The sequence below is a fragment of the Pantherophis guttatus genome, chromosome 3, assembly GCF_059756535.1.
Source record: "Pantherophis guttatus breed Tessera chromosome 3, ASM5975653v1, whole genome shotgun sequence".
Taxonomy (NCBI): Eukaryota; Metazoa; Chordata; class Lepidosauria; order Squamata; family Colubridae; genus Pantherophis; species Pantherophis guttatus.
Genome location: NC_142065.1, coordinates 179,577,470 through 179,603,996, shown reverse-complemented (window position 1 = coordinate 179,603,996; position 26,527 = coordinate 179,577,470). Strand labels below are relative to the sequence as shown.

At 37.9% G+C, this 26,527-nt stretch overlaps 1 protein-coding gene across 1 annotated transcript; it reads right to left on the bottom strand.

The window, feature by feature from the left end:
* Positions 1-15,083: 15,083 nt before the first annotated feature.
* On the bottom strand, positions 15,084-24,789 carry XKR9 (XK related 9). The gene is made up of 3 exons (XM_034429050.3): positions 24,331-24,789; positions 19,681-19,874; positions 15,084-18,937 (listed from the first exon to the last, which is right to left on the bottom strand). Exons 1-3 carry the CDS (start codon positions 24,666-24,668, stop codon positions 18,309-18,311), a joined length of 1,161 nt encoding a protein of 386 aa, XP_034284941.2. The 5' UTR covers positions 24,669-24,789; the 3' UTR covers positions 15,084-18,308.
* Positions 24,790-26,527: the final 1,738 nt, after the last annotated feature.

Below are 26,527 nucleotides of genomic sequence, written 5' to 3'. Positions count from 1 at the left end.
ATATGACCACTAAAAAGACAGCTGTTCTAGGTTTCATTTCTGGGACATTAAGATGCTGATTTTTAGAGCTCTAAAAGTTTAGACTGAGGTTGTTCTATGGAACATCTGTAAGTTTGTTAGCCAACCTAAGATCAGCATTTTTGTTCTGAATTCTAATTTCCCAATAATTGACTCTCAGACTGGGAGTTTAAGAGAAGTGTCCTTTTCCATTTTATGAATGCCACACTCCTAGGAAGTACATAAAGCATTCGCTTGGTTGGTCTTTGTTAAGTAAAGATTAAATTGTACCCTACAAACAATAAATAATTATATATACCTAAGTCTGAATTCTGGGAAATAGAGTGTATCACAGTGGCTGCCTTTTAAAGGTCATTTAAAAATGTATTGTGTTGTTATATTCTACTCTTTTGAATTAAAGTACAGTTTGATGTCATGGAGTGTTGGCTGTTCCTCCTAGCTTGCTGTCATCTTTATGGTTAACACATAAAGCTAGAAAACAGGAGATTGTGAATTGTAGTCCCATCTTTGACAAAAAAAAAAAAAAACTTATTGGATGATCTTTCTCTCTTTCTCCCTAGAAGGAGACAGTGGCAAACTACTTCCAAAAAAACCTTGGTAAGAAGATTGCAAGCACTTGTCCAGGCAGTGGCCAGGAATCAGTGCTGACTTGGTTTTTAAAAAAATAAACCAGTGCAATTCCAGGGATGAAGTGCAGAGTTTCTGTGCTTACCTTAATTACAAAGCGAGGAAAACAAAAGAGACGGGGGAATCCTGCCTTTTATCCTTGCAGAGATCTCTCTGGCTTCCCATGCGTCAATTAAATCTCAAAAGAAGACATCAGGAAGGTAATCATCCCAGAGTCCTTTTTAAGAAATTGAATTATATATTTCTACACAGCATAATATAAAGGGTAAAGCTTTGGGGTTGTTTCCCCGCTTCCAGCAGAGAAAAAATAGAGGCTATGAAATGAAGATGTTGCTGTCTCCTGATAGAATATGATCACTGACGCCCCAGAAGCTAGATTATATAAATGTGGAATATATGATTTGGTTACATAGCTTGAGTTTCCCCATTTTAAGCTCTACTTCACTAAACTAGTGCCTTCCAGACGTGTTGGATTTCATCTTCCATGATTCTCAGCCAGCTGATTGGAAATTATTGGAGTTTAAGCCGACACATCTGGAGAGCACTAAGTTGAAGAAAGATGAAGCACAGCCCTCCAGCGTAGTGCAGCGTTGATTACCTCCTTTGAAGCAATCATTATAAATAATTAGATGAAACACTGGTTGATTCAGATAATTAATTCTTTTGTTTCTGTTTAGTGTTTTCGAAGTATGAAGGAGGGAAAAAAACCTTTTTCAAAGAATAGTGGGGTCTAATAGGATTCCTTTTATACATTGGGTGCCTCTTCGTTTGCTTTTTCTTGGTGCTTAAACATTTAAAAAAGACACCCATTATTCACCTTTTGTGAATGCTCCCTGGATGTAGTTCCTTTTCTCAATAGCTATTACGAAAATGGAATGCAGTGTTTGCATTTAGGGTATTCAGTTTTAGGTTACTAGTAGGTGAGTGTGAACTAGAAAGTACAAGGACATTAAAAATAATGATGAATGCAACCTGCCTTGTCAAGGTCGGTGTAGAAAAGCACCAAACAACATGCCCCACCGCTAAAACTGGTGTGGTTTGTTCAGCTTGGTATATTATTAAGAAAGCCACTGACACTCACAGCAGCATTTGACCTTTCAGATGGCATAGTGTGTGCATATAAAATGCTGAGTTAGAAAACTGTCAGATAAAATATAGAGATGAGATAATAGTCAGAGAGATAATGTTAAATGGGTTCCCAGTATGCTAAAATGATCGGGTTTCTTTGAAATGGCATGTGACCTCACTGGGATATCAGTTTCTTTTGTGCCCAGTGCTGTTTGTTTCGGGATTTGACACCCATGCAGGCGTAGCGCCACCTGCTGTAAAAGCTTTGAATGGCAGGAGACCAACTTGTTGGCTCTTTCCATACCAGAAACAGTCCCTGTCCTCAAAGTAATGGTTTTATCTATGAACTTCAGCTCTTGTTCATCAGAATCTCTTGTTCATTCTTGAGACAAACTGCACTGTTCTGAGTCCTTTGAAGACTCAATTCTTTAAGATAGACAGGATGCAAACTTGAAATCCATCTACGGTATTTATACTGCAGGGTTATATTTGTTGTTATTTAATTTGTCTAATATAACTCTGGTGTACATCCTTCCTCTTCCTGTTACCTTAACAGGAAGTGGGAAGCTTGCTCATGTTGCTGCTGCTACACAAGCATCCTTTGTTAAGGATTGAATGCAGGAAGAATAAGTTTTATTGTCCTGAAGCAGGAAGAGCTTTCAGCAAAATATTGAATGGCATTGGTGACATCACTAAGTATCCAATTCCTCTGTTCACAGATGCTTCCCAGGTGAAAAAAGGAAGGAAGAGAGGGAGGGGAAGAGGAAGGGAGGAAGAGAAGGAAGGAAGGAAGGAAGGAAGGAAGGAAGGAAGGAAGGAAGGAAGGAAGGAAGGAAGGAAGGCTTAGTCATTTTTAAATGAACTTCTAATTGCACAAGAGGGTTATTATGCAAAGAATGCTTTAAGCCAACCAAGTGTAGGAAAAGCCCAAATTAGCGTGCAAATTAATGATTTTTGCAGAAACAGATGTACACCCTCCTGTCAACTGGAAGAGAGGACCAGAAGAACCATGGATAATCACCAAGCCGGCAATATGGACTGTATTCTTTCAACTCTGTCTACTGTGCTGTTCAAAATTACAAGCGATTGTGTACTAGAATATTAGAGGTGATTTGTGCTGTGATTCTTACTTACAAGAAAAGTTTCACTTTATGCTTCTATTTTTTCAGTTGGCAGAAGAGAAATTCTCTCTCCTTGGCTGGCTTTTAAGGTCAGTTGTGAAGACATGCTGGGCAGCTTTTTCCAATGATCTTCTAGATGTTATCTTCTGATCCCTTCTCTGGGGAAAAAAAAAAACCCACACTCCCTCACATCCCCATCAACTGCACTTTGCTATGATGGTCTTTTCATGGACAAGAGGAGTTGCTGAAGTTTTCTTTTATTCTTTCCATTAAGACTGTTACTGTATCAAGTCTAACTTGGATTTGCTATTTCAATGGGAAAATTAGATCCGCCTCCAGTGATATATGCCTTAAGAATGGAACCACAAAGGAGGGGAGGGGGTTCTACAAATGATTTATATAACATTTTTTTCTGTTCTCATCACATATGGGTGGTTGGCAGAGAAATAAAAATGTTAACCACAGAACAGTAGATTCTAGCCAAAGTTTCGCTGTAGCTCTCTGGGAAATGAATTTGCTGATGTGTTTTTCTTCTTTTTCTTTCTTTTTAAGCTACCTGAACAGTGACTTTCCTTCATTCACAGCACTGTTTAAGACAGTTTTTTCAACAATCTCAGCTGCAGGATCCTTGAACATCTTCCTATCTTGTTTCTGCATCTAACCACCCACAACGATGCATGTATGCCCTCATGTGCACTTTTGGCAAATTGCATCTTTGTTATTTCAAGCATAAACTGTGTATGGAAACACAAAACCCACAAATACAGAGCTGGTTAAATCCAGGAAATAAATATTATTTTTGTTGTTGGCTTGGAATTAAGCAGCTTAGACGTAGAAGGTGATGCAAATCTGGTAAAGAAAACATCAAGTTGTGAAGTTGGTTTATGTTTTTCCAAAACATCATTTATACATTTCTCATATAACCATGACAGCTGTAAGTCCTTATGTGGAAGAGTCTTACCTGAGTGGTAGGACAATATATTTTGAAAATGAAAGCAATTTTCAATCTATGGCTATTTCTAGTTTAAACATTCTTAGTTGTAGAGCTGCCAAGTTCTTTGCTTGTAATTTTGGACAGGTTACTAGGAGTGGGTAAAAAGTAGATTAGCTCTAAAAGCATATTTCTGGATGATTCACAGTAGTTTAGCAAGGATTTCCTGTTCTCAATTATTTACCAGCTATAACTGAAATAATTACCTTTCAAACTCACCTTCAACTGAACTAAAGGTTGAAGTAGGAATTAACTTTTATCTGAAAGGACACCAACAGAATGATTTTACAGTGCTAATTCCTTAGAATTAATATATTAATATTAATCTTCCGGGTGCACCCGTGGTCTTCCAGGTGCGATTCAAGGTGTTGGTCACCACCTTTAAAGCGCTCCATGGCTTAGGACCGGGGTATATATGAGATCGCCTTCTGCCACCGATAGCCTCCCACTGGCCAATACGCTCCCACAGAGAGGGGCTCCTCAGAGTGCCATCGGCCAAACAATGTCGACTGGCGACACCCAGGGGGAGAGCCTTCTCTGTGGGGGCACCAGCCCTCTGGAATGAGCTGCCCCTAGAGGTTCGTATGATCCCCGACCTGCGTACCTTTCGCCGCGCCCTGAAGACTCTTTTATTCCAACAAGCTAGGCTGGCCTAATAGGAATTTTAAATTGGGTGTCTGTTAGCTTTTAATTTCGTGGGCCAAATTTTATATATTTGTTTTTAAATTGTTTTTAAATTTTGTAAGTGTATATGTGTTTTAAGATGGCTGTACACCGCCCTGAGTCCTTTGGGAGAAGGGCAGTATAGAAGTGTAATAAAATCTAAATAAAATCTAAAATCTAAATATTACTGTACAAATTTATGTACATAAAATTTATGCATCTATTGATTAATAGTGAAGAACTACTAAAAAAATAAAACAAACTATCACAAGGAGAGATTCACCCAGGGGTGGGTTCTAAATTTTTTTACTACCGGTTCTGTGGGCGTGGTTTATTTTGTGGGTGTGGCTTGGAGGTCATGTGACTAGGTGGGCATGGCTAGCTGGTCAGAGTCATTTCTGGAAGGTCCTCGCACTTACGACCAGTCCTCGCACGTACGACCTGACTCATTTGTTTGCTTTTAACACTGATCAGCTGTAGGACGGCCCTTTGAAGCCCTGCGGCAAGAGTTTAAACAGTTTTTTTCCCTCTAGTCATCAGCTGGGACTCAGGAGGCAGCAATAGATTGGGGGTGGGACCAAATAAAAGCTAAGAATAATATGGGAGGGTGGGGCGGTGGGAGGGCGGGGGTTTGAGAACCGGTTCGGTGACATCATATCGTCACCGTTACCAGCTTGGCCGAACCGGACCGAACCAGGAGGAACCCACCATTGGATTCACCACTAGAATAGGTGGTCTGATACAAGACAATTTTATCCATTTATTCACTCAAAAGTTACCAGACAAATACTATATTATAGGATCTATTTGAATTAACTGTGATTCCTCAAAGTGCATACCACCTTAAAATCTTTTTTAACTTGTGTTCTTCTTTTGGGTAGCATCAGAAAGGTCATAAACTGAATCTATGGGACTATTTGATCTCTTTCACCATTACCGATTAATAGATGTCCCAGAAAACGTAATATAGCTCGTCCCTTTCCCTCCAGATAAATATAAATGTGACTACATTTAAGCTATTGAGTGTTGGGCTCCAGTTGTCCAAAGCAACATATCAGCCTGGAGTTTTCAACACAAAGGCCCAGAGCTACATTTTACTACTCAGGCCTTTCTCCATTTCCTCTCAGGGAGCCATTCATCATTGATGGTGACATATCTCTGGCCCTGACTTCAGTTGCCAGAGAATTTTTGTCATTTTCTAATAAATTTCAGAGAAGTGTCTACATGGTTTGAGAAATGAAGAGGTTTCACTGCTTTAAAATGAATAGTTGTGAGTGCCAGAGTGTGACAAGTAGAAATATAAGAGGAGACAGAGAGGAAGGAGGGGGGAGAACACTGTGGAAAATGTCCAAGTTCCATGTAAGAAAGTTTGCCGATTTTTCTGCTTAGCAAAGATTCCAAAATACAGTATTCTCCTCCTCTTAACTCCTATGCAGCTGCTGCCAAAAGGCTGGAAAATTTCTCTTAGTGTGTGAATTGTTTTGTTGAGTTTTCCTTTCCCTTTCTATGATATAGCAGATTTTACTGATTTACATTTGGGGTATCACTTCCTCTGCCTATAAAATTTAACAAGCAAACACAAACAATATTATTTCTTATGGCTTTTTTTAAAAAAAATCTTCTGAAATAAATATTCCATCAAAGACACTTTTATGTCTCACAGTGGCCAGTCTCAAATGTCTTGCCTGCTATCATGTTCAAACCTGGGGCACGATTCATTTTTACAGTAGATTTTCTCAATCGCAGTTACTAATCAGATTAGTACTGCTTTTGTATCTGACAAGTCATTAAGGAAGTTGTGTGGAAAACCAGCCATTGTTTTTAACTATCTGTCTTTGAAATTTGCTTTCTAAAAATAATTAATGGTAAGCTAGGCTACCCCTATGGAGTCAACTACCGAGGAAATATGAGGCCCTTTCTCTCCACTCCCCACCTCAATTATAGTATATACTGAATAAAGACCAAACAGCAGTGAGAGAATTCTAATATTCAGGCAGACCAGCTGCAAGCCATCATCTTTTGCCAATGTCACTTGCTTCCTGTTCTTTGTTGCTCTCAGGTGTTCATACATTTCACTTCTGTTCAACATTTTACTGTTGAAAAGCCACCTATGATTCTTCTTAAGGAATGTCTCCAGCAATACCTAGCTCTTTCTATGGCACATTAAAAAAGTGATTTGGGGACAATATATCCTCCCCATCATTATCAGTGTGTAGTGTCATTGTCTTTGTTTTATTCCAATTGGAAACAGATATCCACAAGTTTAAAACGGTCATTCCACTCTTTCTGCTATTTGAACAAGATGACAGGTGTGCGTGCATAGCTAGCTTTCGAAAAGAACATCCTCCACAGAAAGAATATAAAAGCTGGTGGTTTTATTCTACTGCTCCCACATCTCACAATTTGCTTGTTTGTTGGATGCCAACACAACACAAAGCCTTTTAAATCAGAGCAACTCGACTGTCAGAGGAAGAAGGAAAGCTCATAGCTTCCAAAACATTTTATGGTGAAGCTTGGAAATTAATGGAGAGAAAAATATTATCAGAATGGAAGAGTGCTATTCTGCACAGCATGGAGCATTAACTCCTCCAAAGATAGAAATTAAGCGAAAGATCTGCAGAGCTGTGGAGAAAGCTGGAGGATTGTAGAAATGTTGGTGTTGTGGTCTGGTCGCTGCTGGCCCCTCCAGCAGCCGAATCAGAGGAGGAGGAGGCGTGGGAGTCAGGGTCAGCGTCAAGGTAACATGAGAGCTCTGAGGGGGAAAAGGGGATGGAGCTGGGCCATCCGTCAGCCCTCAGATGGACAGTCAAAGCCCCCAGGTCTAGAGGTGGTTGATGAAGATGAGGAGGAACAGTTGGGTCCAGTGCCTGACGTGCTGCTACATAGAAGTCAAAGAAGAGGAGACCAGTGGAAAGCCATGGGCTGATTCTTGGGAAGGAAGAGCCACCACTACTAGCAAGGCTCCACCCTAGCTCTGGGGATAAAAGGCAGGGGGCGGAGATGAATAGATGTGGCAGACAACTATTCATCTTCAGCCAACCAGACTTGTCAGCCTGAGAGAGAAACTTTTTGCCAGGGCTGCCGGCACTCCTAATAAAGGAATCTTTTGAGTTCACTTCAGAGGGTTTGTCGTGTTTGGAGAGCTGGGTCAAAACAGTTGGCTTTTACTTCGTAGATAAACCACATCCCACGTGACATCCAGACATTTCTAAATCCCTCAAATCAATAATTTTATTGGCGAATTTTTTTCAGATGCAGAAAGAAACCCAAGAGAGAAGCCTTAATTACACTTTAGACACAGTAAAAGATTGTATTGTACATATGGATGCAAAATGGCTTTTATCAAAGCACTCTATAGTAGAGTGTAACTTTAGAAGTTGTAAAGAAATGCTCTATGGTTGGATCATAACGAAGTGTTCATTTCATAATTTTTCTGATAGAATTATAAAATCATCATGTTGGAAAGGGACTTGAAGATCCTCTAGTCCAACCCCCCCCCCCGCCCAAGGTCCTCATTCCAACCCAGATAAAAGGCTATCAACCTTTGCCTTAAAATCTCTAGTGATGGAGCATCCATGACTCCAAGAAGCACATTGTTCCTCTTGTCCCTCCCTTCTTCACTTCCCGTAACCTATGACCCTTACAAACATGTGAGAGTTGATTAATTAATTAATTGACTTTTGCACAAAACTTTTATTTGTTTTGTACCCAAATCCCGGTTCCAAAGCCGGGATTTTTCAGACTACAGAAATAAATGCAATACCAGTGCAGATGCTCAGTTCCATGAAAGGAAACAATATGGGAGAAGTTTAGCCCTAAAAGAGAAAAGGACAATCACTGCTGGTGTAAAACCCATTTCCCCCCGCACACCGGATACCTGACTGTATTGAACAGATGACCCACTGAAATGAACTACAGATAGAAGGGAGGAAAAGCATGAACTGTCCGCTATGGGAAAATGACATCATATAGAAACTGGGTATAACTACTACAATTAACCATACCTATTGCACATTAAAAAGTCTGGCTCAACATAGCTAATGATACAATTGCTTAGTTCAGGCATTTTCTGATCAAAGTCCTTGCATCAAACTTGCAAGTATAAGCAAAATCATTCCAGTAAGTGTTTGTTATAACTAAATTCTGAGTGATCTTTTTTCTACAAAGTACTTTTTTACAATACCAAAGCTTTTTAGATATTCTGGTGAGTACAAACTACTCAATAAATGAATAAATCATTGTTCCTTCCTGCATGCATCTACTTTTTTTAAAAAAAAATAAATAAGGGAGAAGAATAAATGTTAAAAGAAGCTTCAGTCAGCAAGTCAGTTTTATCTTTGCTTGTACAATACAGATATTGTATAGCACTAGATATGGACATCAGTTCTCATCATAAGCTGATAGCCAATGGTATTTTTCAAACCAATTATAATGTTTTTGTTTATTTTGATATGTTACAGGTAATCCTTAATTTACAACAGTTCATTTAGTGATCGATTGAAGTTGCACACCAAAGTAGCCCCTCCCCCCCCCAAAAAATGCAGACAGGATCCATTGAAAGAAACAGATTAAAATTAGATTTCCAAGAAAAATGTTGGAAGAGAAACCAGTCAATGACTTTGGACAGTCACAGTCTCTCAGCCCAACCCACCTCAAAGGGTTGCAGTGGGGAAAATAGGAGGAGGAAAAAGCATTAGGTATATTCACTGTCTTTCGTTACCCACAATGTAACCTAATAAATAAAATAAAGTAAAATAAAATGACAACAATTATAAAGTGAAGAGTAGAACACTAGACACTAGGCGGTAAGTAAATTATTCTGGATATAAAGGAATAATAAAGTCAAAAGTCTGAGAAAATTGATACAAGTTTTGTTAATTAAGAATTCATTAATCTTTAAAAACAACTATCTGGTAAACAGTGTGTGTGTGTGTGTGTGTGTGTGTGTGTGTGTGTGTGTGTATCCTTGCATATATATTCCCGGTATCGCCATTGGAAACATTAAACACACCACACGACACATTTCTTTGTTAAGAGAAAAAAGTGTTCTACTGTCATTTGTGAGTGAACAGCGTAAGTATTTCTCTTCCTACATTACACAAAACATTGTGTTGGGAATTGCAGTGTAATTACAACTCATTACACAGTGTAATTGTAGCCTCAATGCATCTCAATATCTCTAGAGCATGCAATGCAAGGCTGGCATGAGACAGGCACAAAGTGAACAGCCTGCAGTTCAGATATCATGGCTCAAGAATCTGAAAAATAAAATATCTATTTTGTATCTTTTAGAGTTCTGGGAAATATACTAATTGTGTTGAGTCTAGAGACTAGAAAATCCCAAAGACCACTCTATTCCCCTTCCCCAGTGGTGGGATTCAGCCGGTTCTCTCCAGATTGTGCGAACTGGTAGCGGCAACTGCGGGAAGCTCTGCCCACCCGCCCGTACGTAATGTGCATGCACAGAGGTGGCGTGTACGAGCAAAGCGACCAGGCGCGTGAGCTCTCTCTCATACATTTGCGAACCAGTAGGGAAGGTAAGTGAATCCCACTTCTGCCCTTCCCTATATGTTTCTGTCCTCCATCAGTCTGATTCTTTTTCATGGAAACAAAGAACACTGCAAAGAACAATAAGTGATTGTCCACTAGGGTTCCACGATCCCTCTCACAATTACTGCTTTTGAGCCAGGTTGCACCTAATCTGTACTTGTACCTTTGGTTTTTCCTGCCCAAGTGTAAAATCTATAACTTACTTCATGTTTATTTTCTTTTTTAAAAAAACCCTACTAAAAAAAGCATTAGAAATGGATAGTAGAAGGAAATCAAGGCAGACTAAGAATGGAAGATGAAATCATCTGCTATAAAATAACAGGAAAAATTCATAATAATTTGGTTCAAATCAGCTTTGGAAGCAATGGTGCCCTTCCTGATTCATCCAAGAGATGCCTGGGCATTTTCCACCATGGCAGTTCCTGGCCTGTTCCTGTCGTGATGATCAGATTTTGTGCAATTTGGAATTTTGTGCAATTTGGAATACTTGTGTTAAGGCAATTTAAAAGTTTCAAAATATACTGAATTACATTTTATATAAGAGATGCCTAATCATAAATATCAGTCAGGAATTTTTTTCCTTAACCATTTCTGTGTTTAGCTAAAAATTCTCTTTGCAAATCGATTCCACGGTGAATGCAATCAACAGAAACAATGCTTCCATGCCATATGCTCAAACATCACCCATATAGTGTGACTGGAAATTTGGAAAGGCCAACCCAAACAATGTTCTACATGCTGTTCGGGGAATTATTTCTCACAACTGTGCCCTACCTGGCTGTTGTGTTCGGTGTTATATAACTGAATAAGTAATCCTGAAAGCAAGGTCAGTTCCACTGGCAGTCTGGATAAACATTCATCTCAAATTAGGGAACAAGAGAGATTTTCCTTATGGCAGCTCCTTTGCCAGGAAAAAAAAAAAGATTAGTTTGCATATAACTGGGTGAACATTCAATATTCTTTGTAAATTAAAATTCCCCAAGGATCTGCTTTAATGCCTGTTTGGGATAATTAAAGCAGCTATATTTCATATTCTGTGACACTGTCTAGGCTCTGGCCATAGTCCTGTTATTACAGAGCCTGTAAATCCTTAGGCATGGAGGGGAAGTGAGGACACATGGCTACTGTCTCCCAGCATTGATAGGAAAGTCTGATAATAAAGAGAATCTATATTTGGACAAACATATTATGCTCCTCCATATAATTCTGCACAATTGGTCTTCCTGGCTGCATTGTTAATTGAACACCCTTATACATTTTCCCATTGACACAGTGATATCTGTGAACCACCGCCACCAGGGGCGAATGGGTGGTGGAGGCAAGGACAGGTGGGCCAGGGCTTCCCTCCCTCCCTGCCGAAGGCTTGGGGCCACGCAAGAATTCCACTCAGGTGGGGAGGGAGGGAAGTGTGCCCCCTCACCCTGGTGATGCTTGCACTGCCGCTTCCCTGGTGGCAGCAGGAGCAGCAGGATGAGGCTTTCCTCCCTCCCTGCCAGAGGCTTGGGGCTGCGCAAGAAGCCCACTTGGGCGAGGAGGGAGAGAAGCATGCCCCCTTGCCCTGGCAATTCTCTCACTGCCACTTCCCCGGTGGCAGCAGGAGCAGTGAGCTGAAGCTTCCCTCTCTCCCCGCCAGAGACGTGGGGCCGTGCAAGTAGCCTGCTCAGACGGGAGGGAGGGAGGGGTGCCCCCTCGCCTTGGCGATTCTCGCACTGCCACTTCCCTGGCAGCAGCAGGAGCAGCAAGCTGACGCTTCCCTCTCTCCCCACCGGAGGCTTGGGGCCGCACAAGAAGCCCACAAAAGGTTCACCAACACTGCTATAGAATAATGAAATTTTTAATTGTTAATTAAAGCTCCTAGTGAATGCTTCTTTCTACTTTTAATGTAAAGCTATAGTGTATGGCTATTTATAAAGTAACTTTTCTCAATATGACATTCTAACCAGTTGACAAAATCTTGAGATCTCCCTATGTTTTAGGTAGTAGTATTATTCAGTCCTCAACTGTTGGCCATGCTAAACTGGAATTCTGGGATTTGCAGCCTCTGCCACATCTGGATATTGCCATCTGCCCTTTACTGGTAAAAGACTGGTCTAACTATTCTAGATTAGAGCCTTAGATTAGATGTTCTAGTATTATTTGAATAATGTATAAGTACTTTTAATGACAAAACATGGGTCCTTGTTCAAATTACTAGACAATGATAAAGATATCAATCAGAATAAAGCTGGAAGGAACCTTGGAGGTCTTCTAGTCCAACCCCCTGCTCACAGGAGACCTGTACCATTTCAGATAGGTGGCTGTCCAGTCTTTTGTTAAAAAACTCCAGTGATGAAGCACCCACAACTTCTGAAGCACCCACAACTTCTGTCTCACTGGTTAATTGTCCTCACTGTTAGAAAGCTTCTCCTTAATTCCAGGTTGCTTCTCTCCTTGATTAGTTTCCATCCGTTGTTTCTTGTCTTGCCTTCTGGTGCTTTGGAAAATAAGTTTACCCCATCTTCTTTGTGGCAGCCCCTCAAGTACTGGAATACTGCCATCATATCATCTCTAGTCCTTCTTTTCTCTAGACTGGCCATACCTAATTTCTGCAACCGTTCTTCATATGTTCTTGTCTTCAGGCCCTTAATCATCTTAGCTGCTCTTGTTAGCACTTTTTGCAAAGTTTCAACATCTTTTTTGTAACGTAGTGACCAAAACTGAATGCAGTATTCCAGTTTCTTACTATGGATTTATAAAGCGAATACTTCACATGATCTTGACTCTATCCCTTTGTTTATGCAATCAAGGATTGTATTAGCTTTTTTGGTTGCTGCTGACACTGCTGACTAAGTGACTGTCCACTAGGACTCCAAGGTCCCTCTCACAGTTACTATTTTTGAGCCAGATTGCATCTAATCTGTATTTGTACCTTTGGTTTTTCCTGCCTAGGTGTAAAACCTTGCTTTTCCCCATATTAAATTTCATGTTGTTGGATAGGGTCCATCTTTCAAGTCTGTCAGTTGGATCCTGAGTGGGGTGTTGGCTATTCCTGCCAGCTTAGTGTCAACTGCAAATTTGATGAGTCCTCCTCCTATTCCCTTATCTAAGTCATTAACTAATTCATCTAAGATTACCTTAGAACTGCCTTGGAGCATGTCATGGACTAGGTCTAACTTGACATTTATTCCTAATGAGGGTCTACCAATACTGCAATAGTGTCAACATACCTGTGCAAAAACTGTAGCTAGTAGTAAGCTTTGAATCATACAACCCTTCATCCTCAAGAATTGCAATGTAGGTCTATGAAAGCCAACTGGAATTGTAAATAAATCTATTTTCATTGAATCATATATATATATGATTATATATATATATGATTATATCATATATATATATTAGTCTCCCGATGGGCAGCAGGATGCTTGCTGGCTGCCTGAAAAAAGCCTAGGAACTAGTGGATTGTGATTTCACTGAACTAGGGCTGCATAAAAATCTCGGTTTACGTCGGAAGAACCTGACACACACACACATATATTTGTTTTCTGAGGTTTTTGCTGGTGTTTGTATGTAGGTCTTTGGTTATTCGGGTTTTCTCCTGCGTAAAATTGGAAGTGTCTTGGAGAAATGTTTCGCCAAGACACTTCCAATTTTACGCGGGAGAAAACCCGAATAACCAAAGACCTACATATATATATACATACATACATACATACATACATACATACATACATACATACATATACACACACACACTTCCTCTCATCTTACCCTTGTTATCTTACTTACCCATAAAGTAATTGGTTAGTAACTTATGTTTAAAAAAAAACATGGTCACATTCATGTCAGGAAAAAAAAAGAAAAAGAAACAAATCCAGGATTTAGAGTACAACACATTAAAAAGGGGAAGAGAGATACATATAGTATGAATAAGCAGTGCACAGAAGAACTCAACGCCTTAACCATTCAGAATGAACTTTGGCCTTCCAGTGATCACTCTTTAGTACTTAAGTCTTCATAAATTTCCATCCTTTATAGAGTGTTTTTGATGGCAGACAATTCTTTGCTGAAAGTTAAGTGCTCTTTTATATGATCATATAAAGCAGGCTTTGGTTTGAATGGGTACATTACACTGACAAATGTTTATTGGAAAGCCAATTACAGCTTCATAAATCAAGGCCCTCTGACACAGATAGGGTAAACTCACAAGTACCACCAGATGTCACAATTGAGCCCAGCAAGGTAATTCAAATAATAGCACGGAATCCTGTCCCTCATCCATAGCACTGACAGTAGTCAAAACAGGAAGAAATAGTTTATTATCTTTCATTTAACTTATTAAAATACTTGTTGCAGGATGTCATGGCCAACCTGGAGTTGGGGGGAAAGGGGGAATGCATTTGTTTTCAATTTGCAGATAGATTAAAATGACAAGGTCAAGCACAATCCACTGGCAGATTGGCAGCTAAATTTTAAGGTGGACACAATTGTGTGCATACAGCTGAGTAAAATCTCCGAACTCTTTTACCATTTAAATTTTGCAAAAGGGCAACTTATATTTGAAATGCAACAGTTAATATATGCATGTTCATATTACTGTTTAAGTAGATTGATATTAATTGAAAATGATCAATAAATATTAGAATGTCCTTTTAAAACACACCTAACCAGTACAGCCTTGGGTTTATTGTTTATTTGCAAGAAATGCTTGTAAATTTCGCTCTATGCTGTATTTATCTGTATATTGTTCTAATAAATGAGCCCTCATGTGGTGAAATCAAGAAATTACATGGCAGATGTAATTACATGGCAAAGCCTATCTTTGAGTTAAATGGAATAAACCAGAGATAGCTTTTAAAATACTTTTAATGATTCTGAGGAATCTTCCATCCTGATGAGCATAAGAGAAAACTTTGTTCCTTTCACTAAATTCGTTTTTGTGATAATCATAAAGCAGGCAATAGGGGGAGAGAGAAAATTCCTGCAGCAAGCTAGATCATTATTGAATAACAATTTATTGAATAAATAAGAGTGGGCTTGGTTCAAAATAACTTGTAAATCATACAATATTTTTGTTATACATTTTATTTTATTCAAAACAAGGTTAAAATACAAAGCTCCCAAAAAAACCAAAAGAAGACCAAAAGAAAAAAGAAAACAACCAAAACATTAAAAAGGGGCATCAGAAAAAACACATATTTACATATTATTCCCTCTAATTGAATAATTATTAATACAACTACATTAATTAATTAATTAATTAATACTACAACATTATTTCAATATTTGTTCCCACCTCTTGTGAAACATTTACATTTTGTAAATCATATAATATAATAGATTTTGACACATGGTAGGCAAAACTAAATAAATGCTATTGACTTTAAAATTTAATAACAAACAAAACTTCTTGAGTTCCTAGAGCAGGCGTGTCAAATTCAAGGCCCGCAGGCTGCATCTGGCCTGCAGGGCCGCCCTGGAAACAGTAAAGGACCAGCCCTCACTGCTTCTGCCAGCAAAAAAGGAGCCCGGGAGGGCCGTGTGCAGCCCCCTGGCCCCATTTATGACCATGATGGCCTCCTGCAGCCCTCTGCCAGAAAAAATGAGCTTTGTTTTCACTGGCAGAGGGCTGCAGTAGGCTGTGGTGGCCAAAAACAGGGCCCCAGGGGGTGTGCACAGCCCCCCAAGCTCCATTTTCACTGGCAGAGGGCTGCAGGAGGCAGAGGGCTTCATTGCAGCCAAAAACAGAACCCAGGGGGGCCACTTGCAGCCTTCCCAGGCTCTGTTTTTGCTGGCAGAGGGCTAGCAAAACAAACTAAAAACAAAATGAGAAATGTTTCTCCTTTTGCATTTGAGCATGCAAGAAGGGACAGCAAAGGAGAAAGGGAAAGAGGAAAGACAAAGGAGAAGGAAGAGGGAAGGAAAAAGAAGAAAAGGAAGGAAGGAAGGAAGGAAGGAAGGAAGGAAGGAAGGAAGGAAGGAAGGAAGGAGGGAAGATTATAATGAGAGTGAGGGAGGGTCTGATGGAAGTCCTGCCTTAGCACTTAGCCACCACAGGTGCCCCTCACAGGAATAATGTCGAGCTGGCCATGCCCACTCCAGTCATGCCCACCCCGGTCACATCCATCCCAGTCACACCCACCCAGGTCATGCCCACCCTGGCCCCCCAAGGTCAAACACAACCCTGATGCGGTCTTCAATGAAATCGAATTTGACACCCCTGTCTTAGAGGAAGTCATAGATCAGTCTTTCGTAACCTTTTTTTTTCATTCAAGATCCCTTCCCATTTTTATGAAAGACTCAAAAGAGATTTTGTTTGTATGGGTTATATTTATCTATATTTACTGTAAAAATTAAAAATGATGCATAAGCTAACACTACCACTTGTCACGTTTGTTGATGGGATTTTAAAATTGTATTATTTTTCAACATAGGCCAGTAAATAATGATATTGTGGTCCCTGAAAGGGTCTTGGGGCCCTTCAAGAGCCCTAGATCCATATTTTAGTCACTGACTTAGTCCTCGATTTACAACTACAATTAGCCCAAAATTTGGGTTGCTAATTAAGACAGTTGTTAAATGAATTTTGCCCCATTTTATGACCTTATCACAGTTGTTAAGTGAATCACTGTTCTTGTAAAGTTAGTAACACAGTTGGTTAAATGAATCTGGCTTCCCCATTGACTTTGCTTGAGAGTGAGAGAAAAGATTTGGTGAAAATAAATTGATGAAAAACACACTGATCTTACCTGAATGTCAAGGAGCAAAATAAGTTTGAATGTCTCGAAAATCAGACTTTTAAACACTGTTCCAAGTTTTGTTATAAAATGTATACTGTATATTTCAGTCTTAGTTTATATACAGTAGTGGCCAAAATTGTGGAAACCTTTTGGGAAAACTGCATTTTTGAGGTTTGATGGCTAATAACACCACTTTATTGATTTTGGTCTCATCACTCCAAATAATACTGTCCATTGTTCCTCTGCCCAGGTAACATGGGTTTTTAGCCCAGTTTAGTCTTTTCAACCTTTGTTTGAGAGATAAAAGTGGCTTTTTTCATGGAATTCTAGATATTAGGCCAAATTCCTGCAGTCTGCGCCGAACAGTCCTTGTACTCAACTTCACATTGCATTGCGCCATTTCATCTTGTATACATCCAGATGATTTTCTTCTGTCACATAGATACAGTCTCTTAATTCTTCTATCATCACTTGCTGTTGTGTGCCTTTTCCTGCCTTTACCAGTGTGGTTTTGTACTGACTGAGTCTCCTTATACCAGGTTCTGACAGGTTCTGGACAACCGGTAGCAGAAATATTGAGCAGTTCAGAAAACCAGTAGTGGAAATTTTGAGTAGTTTGCAGAACTGGCAAATACCACCTCTGGCTGGCCCCAGAGTGGGGTGGGACTGGAGATTTTGCAATATCCTTTCCCCAGGAGTGGGGTGGGAATGGAGATTTTGTAGTATCCTTCCCTGGAGTGGGGTGGAAATGGAGATTTTGCAGTATCCTTCCCCTGCCACATCCCCACCAAGCCACGTCCACCAAGCCATGTCCACAGAACCGGTAGTAAAAAAAATTGGATTTCACCACTGTCTTATACCTCTTCAAAAACTTAGAAATGCCACCTTTAGTTAAGTTTCCACCAATTTTTCTTGTAATTTCTTTATAACTGTAGCCTTGTTCACTTAATAATACTCTTTTACATCACTTTCTGGGCGACCATTACTTTAATTTTATTACGTTTTACAAGTTCACTAAATGAAAGAACCCAAAAGAACCCAAACAACTTGATAGCAATCACATAATACACTGACAAATGTCCTCCTCTCAGTTTCAATACATGACATCAATAACTGAACTCTACTGTGATCTGATTGGCTCATTGCCAAAACAAGATGACACCTGATTGGCTCTCTAAACTCTCGTACTCGTTGGCTACAATCATATGAAGGAAAGCTACCTTATATCAACCTAAGCAAGTTGTGCTTCCTTTTTCTGGTTATTTGGCTATAACTTTTTATAGAATACAGATAACTGAACAAACTTTGTTGCATTACATTCTTGATTAAATTATCTCTCCATTGATATATAATTTTATGGTACTATTCCAAAAAAACCTCAAAAATAAACTTTTCCCAAAAGGTTTCAACAATTTTGGCCACTACTGTATGCACAAGTAGGACTGTTAGGTCAGGGTTGCAAAAGTTAGTGGAAGCAGAGAATTAAAAGTTTCCAAAATGATATATTGCCATCTAACAATCATACATATTTTTGAAAGCCAAATCTAGCATCCTTTATTGTATCAGAAATTTACTAAATCTGCAGGGTTCTACTCTTTCTACTTCTAGTCCATCGATTTCATCTTGTGTGCAATAAATATTAGGATGAAAATGAATATAATATATAATAAGAGAAATAATACCTAATATTAGGAAGATCACAGCTACAATAATCAATGTTGACAAATATATTTTTTCATCAAGTAATGATTTCCAGTACCCACATATGCACAGTATAATTACAGTTACAATTATTCGAAAAACATAATAAACAGTCTGGACAATTGCTGTGTTTTCTCCCTTGATATTAAAAAAGGTAAAAATAAGAATGATTGCCACAATCAACCTGTAAACAGATTCTGTTACTTTCAATTTACAAAATTCAGTGTTTTGCTTTATCACCCAGCTTAGATTTACAAACCAAAGAATAAGTAGCAGAACAATAGAACCTATAATGCTCAACATTGAGAGTAAGACAATGGTAAGTATCCAAGAAGTTAATGTCATGAGTTTATAGAAAAGATATATAAGTTTGCAAAATACCCCACTAAATTCATTTTTATCAGGCAGAGATTTTCGCAAAATTATCTGATAGTTCACTGTTGCACAGGAAATGCTGCAGAAAGACAAAGCGATGGAAACATCTTTAAAAGAAAACAAAAATAGGGAGGGTTAGTTCAGGCCAAAAAAAGTTGCTGATTTTTATATTAAACACTTTTTAAAAAAAAGGTGGATAATATAGGATCATGAACAACTTAGTCTAAAATTTCTTCTAATCAACTTGCACTAATGGAATGTCTTCCAAAGGGAATAGATCTTCAGTCATAATTCATGTTGCCTTGATTTGAGGATTGACATTTATGATTATTAAAATTTATTTGCAACCTTCCAGGATGACACTATTCCCAAAGTGGTTTATAGCTGACATAAAAGTAAAAGCAAAAGCAAAATAAACTGAGATAATTTTGAAAATCAGTCTTTAGGTGCCTCTGTACCTGAAATAAAGCAGAGGGAAACTAAAAGTTAGCTACCAGGCCAATAATCTCCTTCTGCAAAGGTACCCAAATTGGTGGAAGTGTTTAGTCCAGATAAAGTCTTTTTAAAATTGACCAAGGTCAATATTATATGACTTTGCATTATATTATATTATATGACCTTGTATTATATTATATTATATGATCTTGTATTATATTATATTTAATACTTAATTACAGTATTAAAATACTTAAATACTTTAATTATTTTCAAAGGTAGTAATTGATTACACTTTGCAAACCTTAATCTTCATTACACTTTGCGAACCTTGATCTTCATTGTAATGTTGTAAAAAAAATATTTTTGCATAAGTACATTGCATTTTTGCATTTTTAATACAGATTAGACTTACATTGAGAAAAAGTAGAATCGTCAGATGCCATCACAATGTGGATCTGAAGGATAAGCTGGGGGGTGCTTTCCAAGAAGGCTTTAAATAGCTGAAGCATACTTATATCGGCCATTGCACTGAAGCATAAGTTGTAGTTGGTGGAACTGTTTGATATAAATGCAGCCCGATAGCCATGTTTTAATGTGAAATAGTATCTATAATGAGAAAAAAAAATAACTCTCTTTAAAGTAAAAAGCTAGACGTATAGAGAATTAGATGTAGATCAATCTTCCATTTCACCACTCCTCCCTGCCAAACCCCAAACATTTTATTAAAAGGAAGATGATATTTGCTTGATGCTGATAGCTGAATAAAAAATACTGCTTTTATTGATATAAATCACCAATAGATGGCAATACTGAGGTGCTAGATAGAAGATCAGACATGTTTTTTAGGATCTTTTCTTCCCCTTCAAAAGGTAGGAACTTGCTATGGGGGATGGGCGGCAGAAACAACTCCTGTATTGCTGTTTGTGAAATGACAGCTTGCAGGAAGTATTTAACTGTCTGCTTTAAACAGTGGTCTGTGAGTGCATTTTTGACTGCTGAAGGAGTCCTTCCAATTGAATCCATCTAACCATCCACACATACACTTTCACACATCTTGCATCACAAGGCTTGAGATTCAATTTTTTGTTTTTACAATCCAGCTGCTAAAAGCATATTGTCCCTTTTTCCCCATTGGGATATAAACAGGATAATATAATTCCTCTTGCATACAAAAGGGCCTTCATTTATTGGTAATGGCAGACTGAAATTATTTCTGTCAAATAGTTCTCATCTATTATGTACAGCATAGGAAAGCAGTGTGATGCAAAGTACCCAGCATGTACATGTTTACTTGGAAAATATGCCTGAATTCTTTATATATTAATATTGAAAATAGGGCTCATAGCAGCTTAACATTCTGATTGATTTTTAGCATATGTGAATTTTCAAAGCTGAAAAGGTTGTAAGTGTATGCTAGCATTTTCCATAGTACCGTGAGACCAGGAATACTCCCCAGTTCTCTAAGTATCCTTGAGGCTAAGACATAATATCTTAATAATAATAAAACTTAAAACAAATAATATATTAAATATTTCAAGACAGATTAATTCTTGTTTCCTATACAACTTTTGCGATTCAAATCTTGAGTGTTTGGTATTGGGAGCTACAGAAATTATTTCTATTGTCAAATTGTATCATATCAAGGGATTAGAACTGAATGACAAAACAGTAGTTTTGCAGCATGTTCCAATATCCCTTTGCCATTATTTCAAGATTTTCTCTTAGAACAGTAATTCCATACTTCTTGTCCATCACTATGCTGCTATAACCTATGCCAATTTTAGAAATACACCTCATTGAGGTCAATCAGTTAGCCCCAGTAAGGTTTGTATCATAAAGATAACTTTTTCACCAGGGTATAAGCATACCCAACTACTATTAATTCATACTTATATGGAAGGTTCCATAAGTTCAATATATGCAAATCCTGAAAGTTTTAAGTTTTATACAACTGTATTTGTTTTCCAGAAGAATGCAGTCAAAAGATACTTTCCTTTCCCCTGTTGCCCTCTAATTCCAAATCTGCTCCAGAGGATTAGAATTCTCCAGACCAAATTCGGGAAAACAGAGGAGTGCAGGAAGAAATGAAAAATATTCATATATTCACCCACAAGACTATATGCGTTCCAAAATATTTCAAAACTGAGAATGTTTGACCATGAGAATGTTGTTTACATTCTAGTCAATTCATTTTTAAATTCTTAGAGCAGTAAGACCCTTTCAGAATTCACTGTCTTGTTTGCATGGCATCAAAATGAAAAATGCTGCTTTGCTCTGTAGTTATAAGTACAAAAAAAGAATGGTTGTGGTTGCGAAACCACGTCAGAATAGTTTAAAAATTCAAGTGATTTCTGCAATGGTAGCAGTGGTAGAAATCATAAATCTGTTCTGTTCTCATCATAGAAGATTGGGTTTGCTGATAAATTTATTTTCATAAAATAATTCCTTTGCTGCTGCTTGATAACACTGTGACTGAGTTGTGATCAGGGGTGGGTTCTACTTACCTTTACTACCAGTTCGCATTGCGCCCGCGCAGTCTTCTGCGCATGCGCAGATCAACTTTGATGATGTCCGGGTCAGTGGGTGGAGCTTCCCGCCGGTTTTATTACCGGTTCTTGCGAACCGGTCCAAACTGGGGGCAACCCACCACTGGTTGTGATATATTGTATATACATATGTTCTGGTTATTGCATCTCTAAGTTATATGAAAATTGTGTTCCATTTCTATTTGCAATGCACACTAGAAAGGTTGGGTGTTCTTCGAAAAAGATAAAAAATATGCACACTGTGAAACATACGGCTGTTGACTGCAGAGTATCATGGTTGCTAATGACTTTAATGGTCTCTTATTAGATGGAATGCCCCCTTTTCTCATATGTGCTGGATGTTTGTCTGATTGCCAATAGAGAAACCATAGATTTAGGTCTGATCCTTACATCAGAATCTGCTGGTGTGCTAGTGCTATCAAGAGCCCCTAGCTATAATGCAAAGAGCAGGATTTATTTTGATTAAGCATCCTTCCAAGAAGACAGCTTTTGCATCATAGGTAGAAACAATGGAGAAACCAGCTACTACATAAAGTAGGAATGAGAGCATTAAATCAGCACAGGGGCCTTTCCTCCATTCACATACTTTAAAACTATATAATTCCCAACAATGACCAGCTTTTCATTGTTTTTCTCAATCCTAAAACAGCTGCACTATTGAGTTAAATGCCTTTCATCATATGGAAAAATAGGCTATAGTATCTCTTTGCAGCTGCCAGAGTGTTGACTGTATATTTTATGACATTTCAACAATTGGCTTTAATTAACAATGTTCAGAAATACAGTTCTTACTCTCTCTGAACATTTCTAGAGAGGTAGAAGTAGAGAGGCAATAGCAGATAAACAGAGATAAAGACAATTTATCTGAAATGCTATATTGCACCAGATAAAAGTGCCTTTCTCCCCCACCATAAAAACAATGTTCCTTCAATAGAAAATATTACCAAAAAGCAAGAATGCAGCTGTGAAATAACATCAAGGAACTGATTCCTGTTCCTTTGAGAATGCCTCCTGTGCAGGCAGAAAGGTAAGTCTATTATCTGTCAAGATAACACTACTTTCTTATGTTATGTTATGTTTTTATGGACATGTATTTATCCTTCAGAATAACCCTGCATGATTTTTTAAATAAAACAATCAAGAACATTAACCATCTGGTTCTAGTATCTAAGCACTGTAAAATACAGAAAAATAAGTCGAGTAAATCAGGCTGTTATACCATTCATTCGTTCATTCATTCATATGAGCCTTTTGTTTTCCAAGCTGTGTTGTAGTCACACTGACTATTTTACAAAATTGCTGATAAATTCACAGCTTAGAAATTACTTTTGGACTTTGCCTTACACTGAATCTCATAAAGTAATATATTTATTGTACCTTTTAGGGAGAAGTTGATGAGTTACATTTGACTCTACTTCTTGAAAGCTAGTTAAATATAAATTGAATTATAGATATTGTATGAATATATGGGTTTTGATTGTTTATCTTTAAATTTTTTATCAGCTTACAGAATAGGTCACAGGTGTCAAACTCGATCGCGTCACAGGCCGGATCATGACATACCATGACATTTTTTGCCTTTGAAGAGCCGGGGTGGGTGTAGCCTTTGCGTGATATATCTGGTCCATGGGCTGCTAGTTTGACAGGCCTGGAATAGGTAAACTCTAATATCTATGGAGATATCAGTCATCCAAGTCATGGTTGTCCCAAAGGTGCTTTTTCAGGGAGCAAGTGGACTTTCTCATTTTTCTTTGAAGACATTTCGCTTCTCATCCAAAAAGCTTCTTCAACTCTGACTGGATGGTCAGATGCCATTCCAGAGGCCTTCCATTCCCCACCATCCAGTCAGAGCTGAAAAAGCTTCTTGGATGAGAAGTGAAACATCTTCAAAGAAAAATGAGAAAGTCCAGTTGCCTCCTGAAAAAGCACTTTTGGATGAACTCTAATAAGAATAATGTAAGAACTGGATGGCTAATAATTCAGACAAAATGAAAGAAATGAAAGAAATGTGTGATTTTATGATCTTCAAGATATTGCTGACCTACAGATTTCTGATACTGTACAGTAACACCTAATATCCTCTACTTGTGTATTAGTGCAACAAATACTTTTGTCTTCCACTGTATCCTATTTTATTAGCCCTTTGATGGTTTTCTGCATATAATGCATAGAAGACAGTTACCTTCAAGCAAAGAAACTAGCTGAAACAGATTAGCTTTGCCCTTTGGGAAATCAAGATATCATCTTCATTTTGACCCCCACGGCAGATCATTGTCTTGGATGTCAAACTGAAGTGCCAAATGTATTATGCCTCCTTTACACAAATCTACTATAAACTGAATGAAACAATAATTTATAGAAACCTTATTCGTACAGGTAGGAATAATAGTTTGAAATGTGAGAAAAAAATTTAACAAGCAGTCACATTATGTGTTAACATCATCGCTATCTATAAAAATTCATTTAATGCCCTTATAATATAGTATGTCGGCTCTAAGTTAAAATTCAGCACTTACCTTGTAAATAATCCACCATATAAAGAATGTAATAAATAAAACGTCCAAGCAAGCTTTTCAGTTTCATCTTCTTTAAACCAGGTACAACTGAAAAACTGAATAATTATTGATGAAAACAGTCCTGTGGACAGTATTAGGATACCTTTCAAGTACTGGCCTTCACACAAAAAGTTCTTTGCCGTCCAGAGATCTGTTCCAATATCAAATGTATAAACCACAAGCCCAAAAAGAATAATTAAAAAATCTACCTTAGTAAATCTTTTTTGTTGTTTTTCACGACTGACCACTTCATTGCAGGTAAAACAATTCAAAATGTTTTTCTTAGTAGAATGAAACATGGGGGTTTATGTTGGTAAAAACAGCAGGTTAAACTAAAAAGTCAGGTCCACAAGTGTATTATGAAATGTGTTTGACCACTAAATTGTCATTAAGAAGGTAACCACACACGGTTTAAAATATGCTGGCAAGGTTAATGCTTCCTTATGAGTCCTGAAAAGAATAAATAATTAGTAACGAAGTAATTCAGAGGTTTATAAAAAACAAATTATCAATGTCAATAACTATAAAAGAGCAACTTGTGTAATGAAAAGTTATGATGATGTGTAATCCTATGCATGTTTTAACTGAGTTCAAGAAGATATTTCCTCAGGAGAAATACACTAACTGAATAGATGAAAAAAGAAACATTGGAGACTTTTTAAAGCTCCTGTGCAAATCTTTTTTTTTTTTTTGACTTCTCATAATTCCCTAAGGCATTTCAGCATTTGGTTATATAATTTTATTACAAAAGCCTCTACATTCTGTAAATAAAAAGGCATTCCAGATTAAAAATAAAACACATATGATAGAACACACATGCTGCTGGAAGACAATATATTTCTCACACAATAGGAAGGGCAATGATTCCAGCAAGCTGGGCATTTCCTCCAAGTAAGATACGTTATGTGGAAAGGCCCATAAATACCGCTACTTCATTCCTCATTGCAACTTACAATATTCCTACTTCTTCATACTATCTGCCTTACCTTTTCTTAGAAGGTTGGGTTTTTACAACCCTCTAACCCTGCCTGACATTATTTGAGTGCTAACAATTGCATAAAAACATATTCTCTAATAAATGTATTTAATTGTTAAGTACTATAAAACCAATTGTTTTTTCTGCAATTGCCAGGCAGAAGAGAGTTGGTTTGGGATAATACCAACACCACTTAGACTTATATACTGCTTCACAGTGCTTTTACAGCCCTCTCTAAGCGGTTTACAGAGTCAGCATATTGCCCCCAACAATCTGGGTCCTCATTTTACTGACCTTGGAAGGATGGAAGGCTGAGCCAACCTTGAGCCTGGTGAGATTTGAACTGCCAAATTGCAGGCAGCCGGCAGGCAGCAGAAGTAGCCTGAAATAGTGCATTCTAACCACGGCACCACTGCGGCTCTTATGGTAATGGTTAAAGCATCAGGCTAAAAACTAGGAGACTGTGAAGCAAGAAGCCAACTTGATAAACTTGGTCTAGTCACTCTCTCTCAGCCCTTATAAGAAAACAATAACAAATCATTTCTGAAAATCTTGCCAATATAGTCTAGATAGTTGCCTGAAGTCAGGACTGATCTGTAGGCACAGATAAACAAAATTCACACAGAAAGGAATTGGATAAATCTCTGCCTTCTTGACTTAAACATTCTTTGAAAAGAGATTGTCACTTCTGCCTTTCAAGACTTTAATCTGCTAGGTAAATTGACTCTATAGTATTCTAAATCAAACAATTAAAAACTCCTTGCAAGGGTTCTCATGCCACTATGTTGCTTATTGAGTAATTATAGTTAATATTGAGTAAAATATAAGAAATTGCCACTTTGAAAGTAAATTATTATATTCTGTTTCTATCTAAATTTGCATGTCATTCCAGAAGTGTTGAAAGTGAAACCAACACTTGGAGAAAAGAATCCAAGAGAAAAGAATTTTTGTGGATACAGTAGTGGTCAAAATTGCAGAAACCTTTTGGGGAAAGTGTATTTTCTAAAACTAGCTAATAATACCATTTTTTTTTGAGTAGTACCATAAAATTATATATCAATGGAAAGATAATTTAATCAAGAATGTAATGCAATAACCTTTATGAAGAATTTGCTATTAGAATAGCAGTTACAGTACAAAGAAGAAAAGTGAAATACGTAGAAAAAAATGAGATATGCAAAA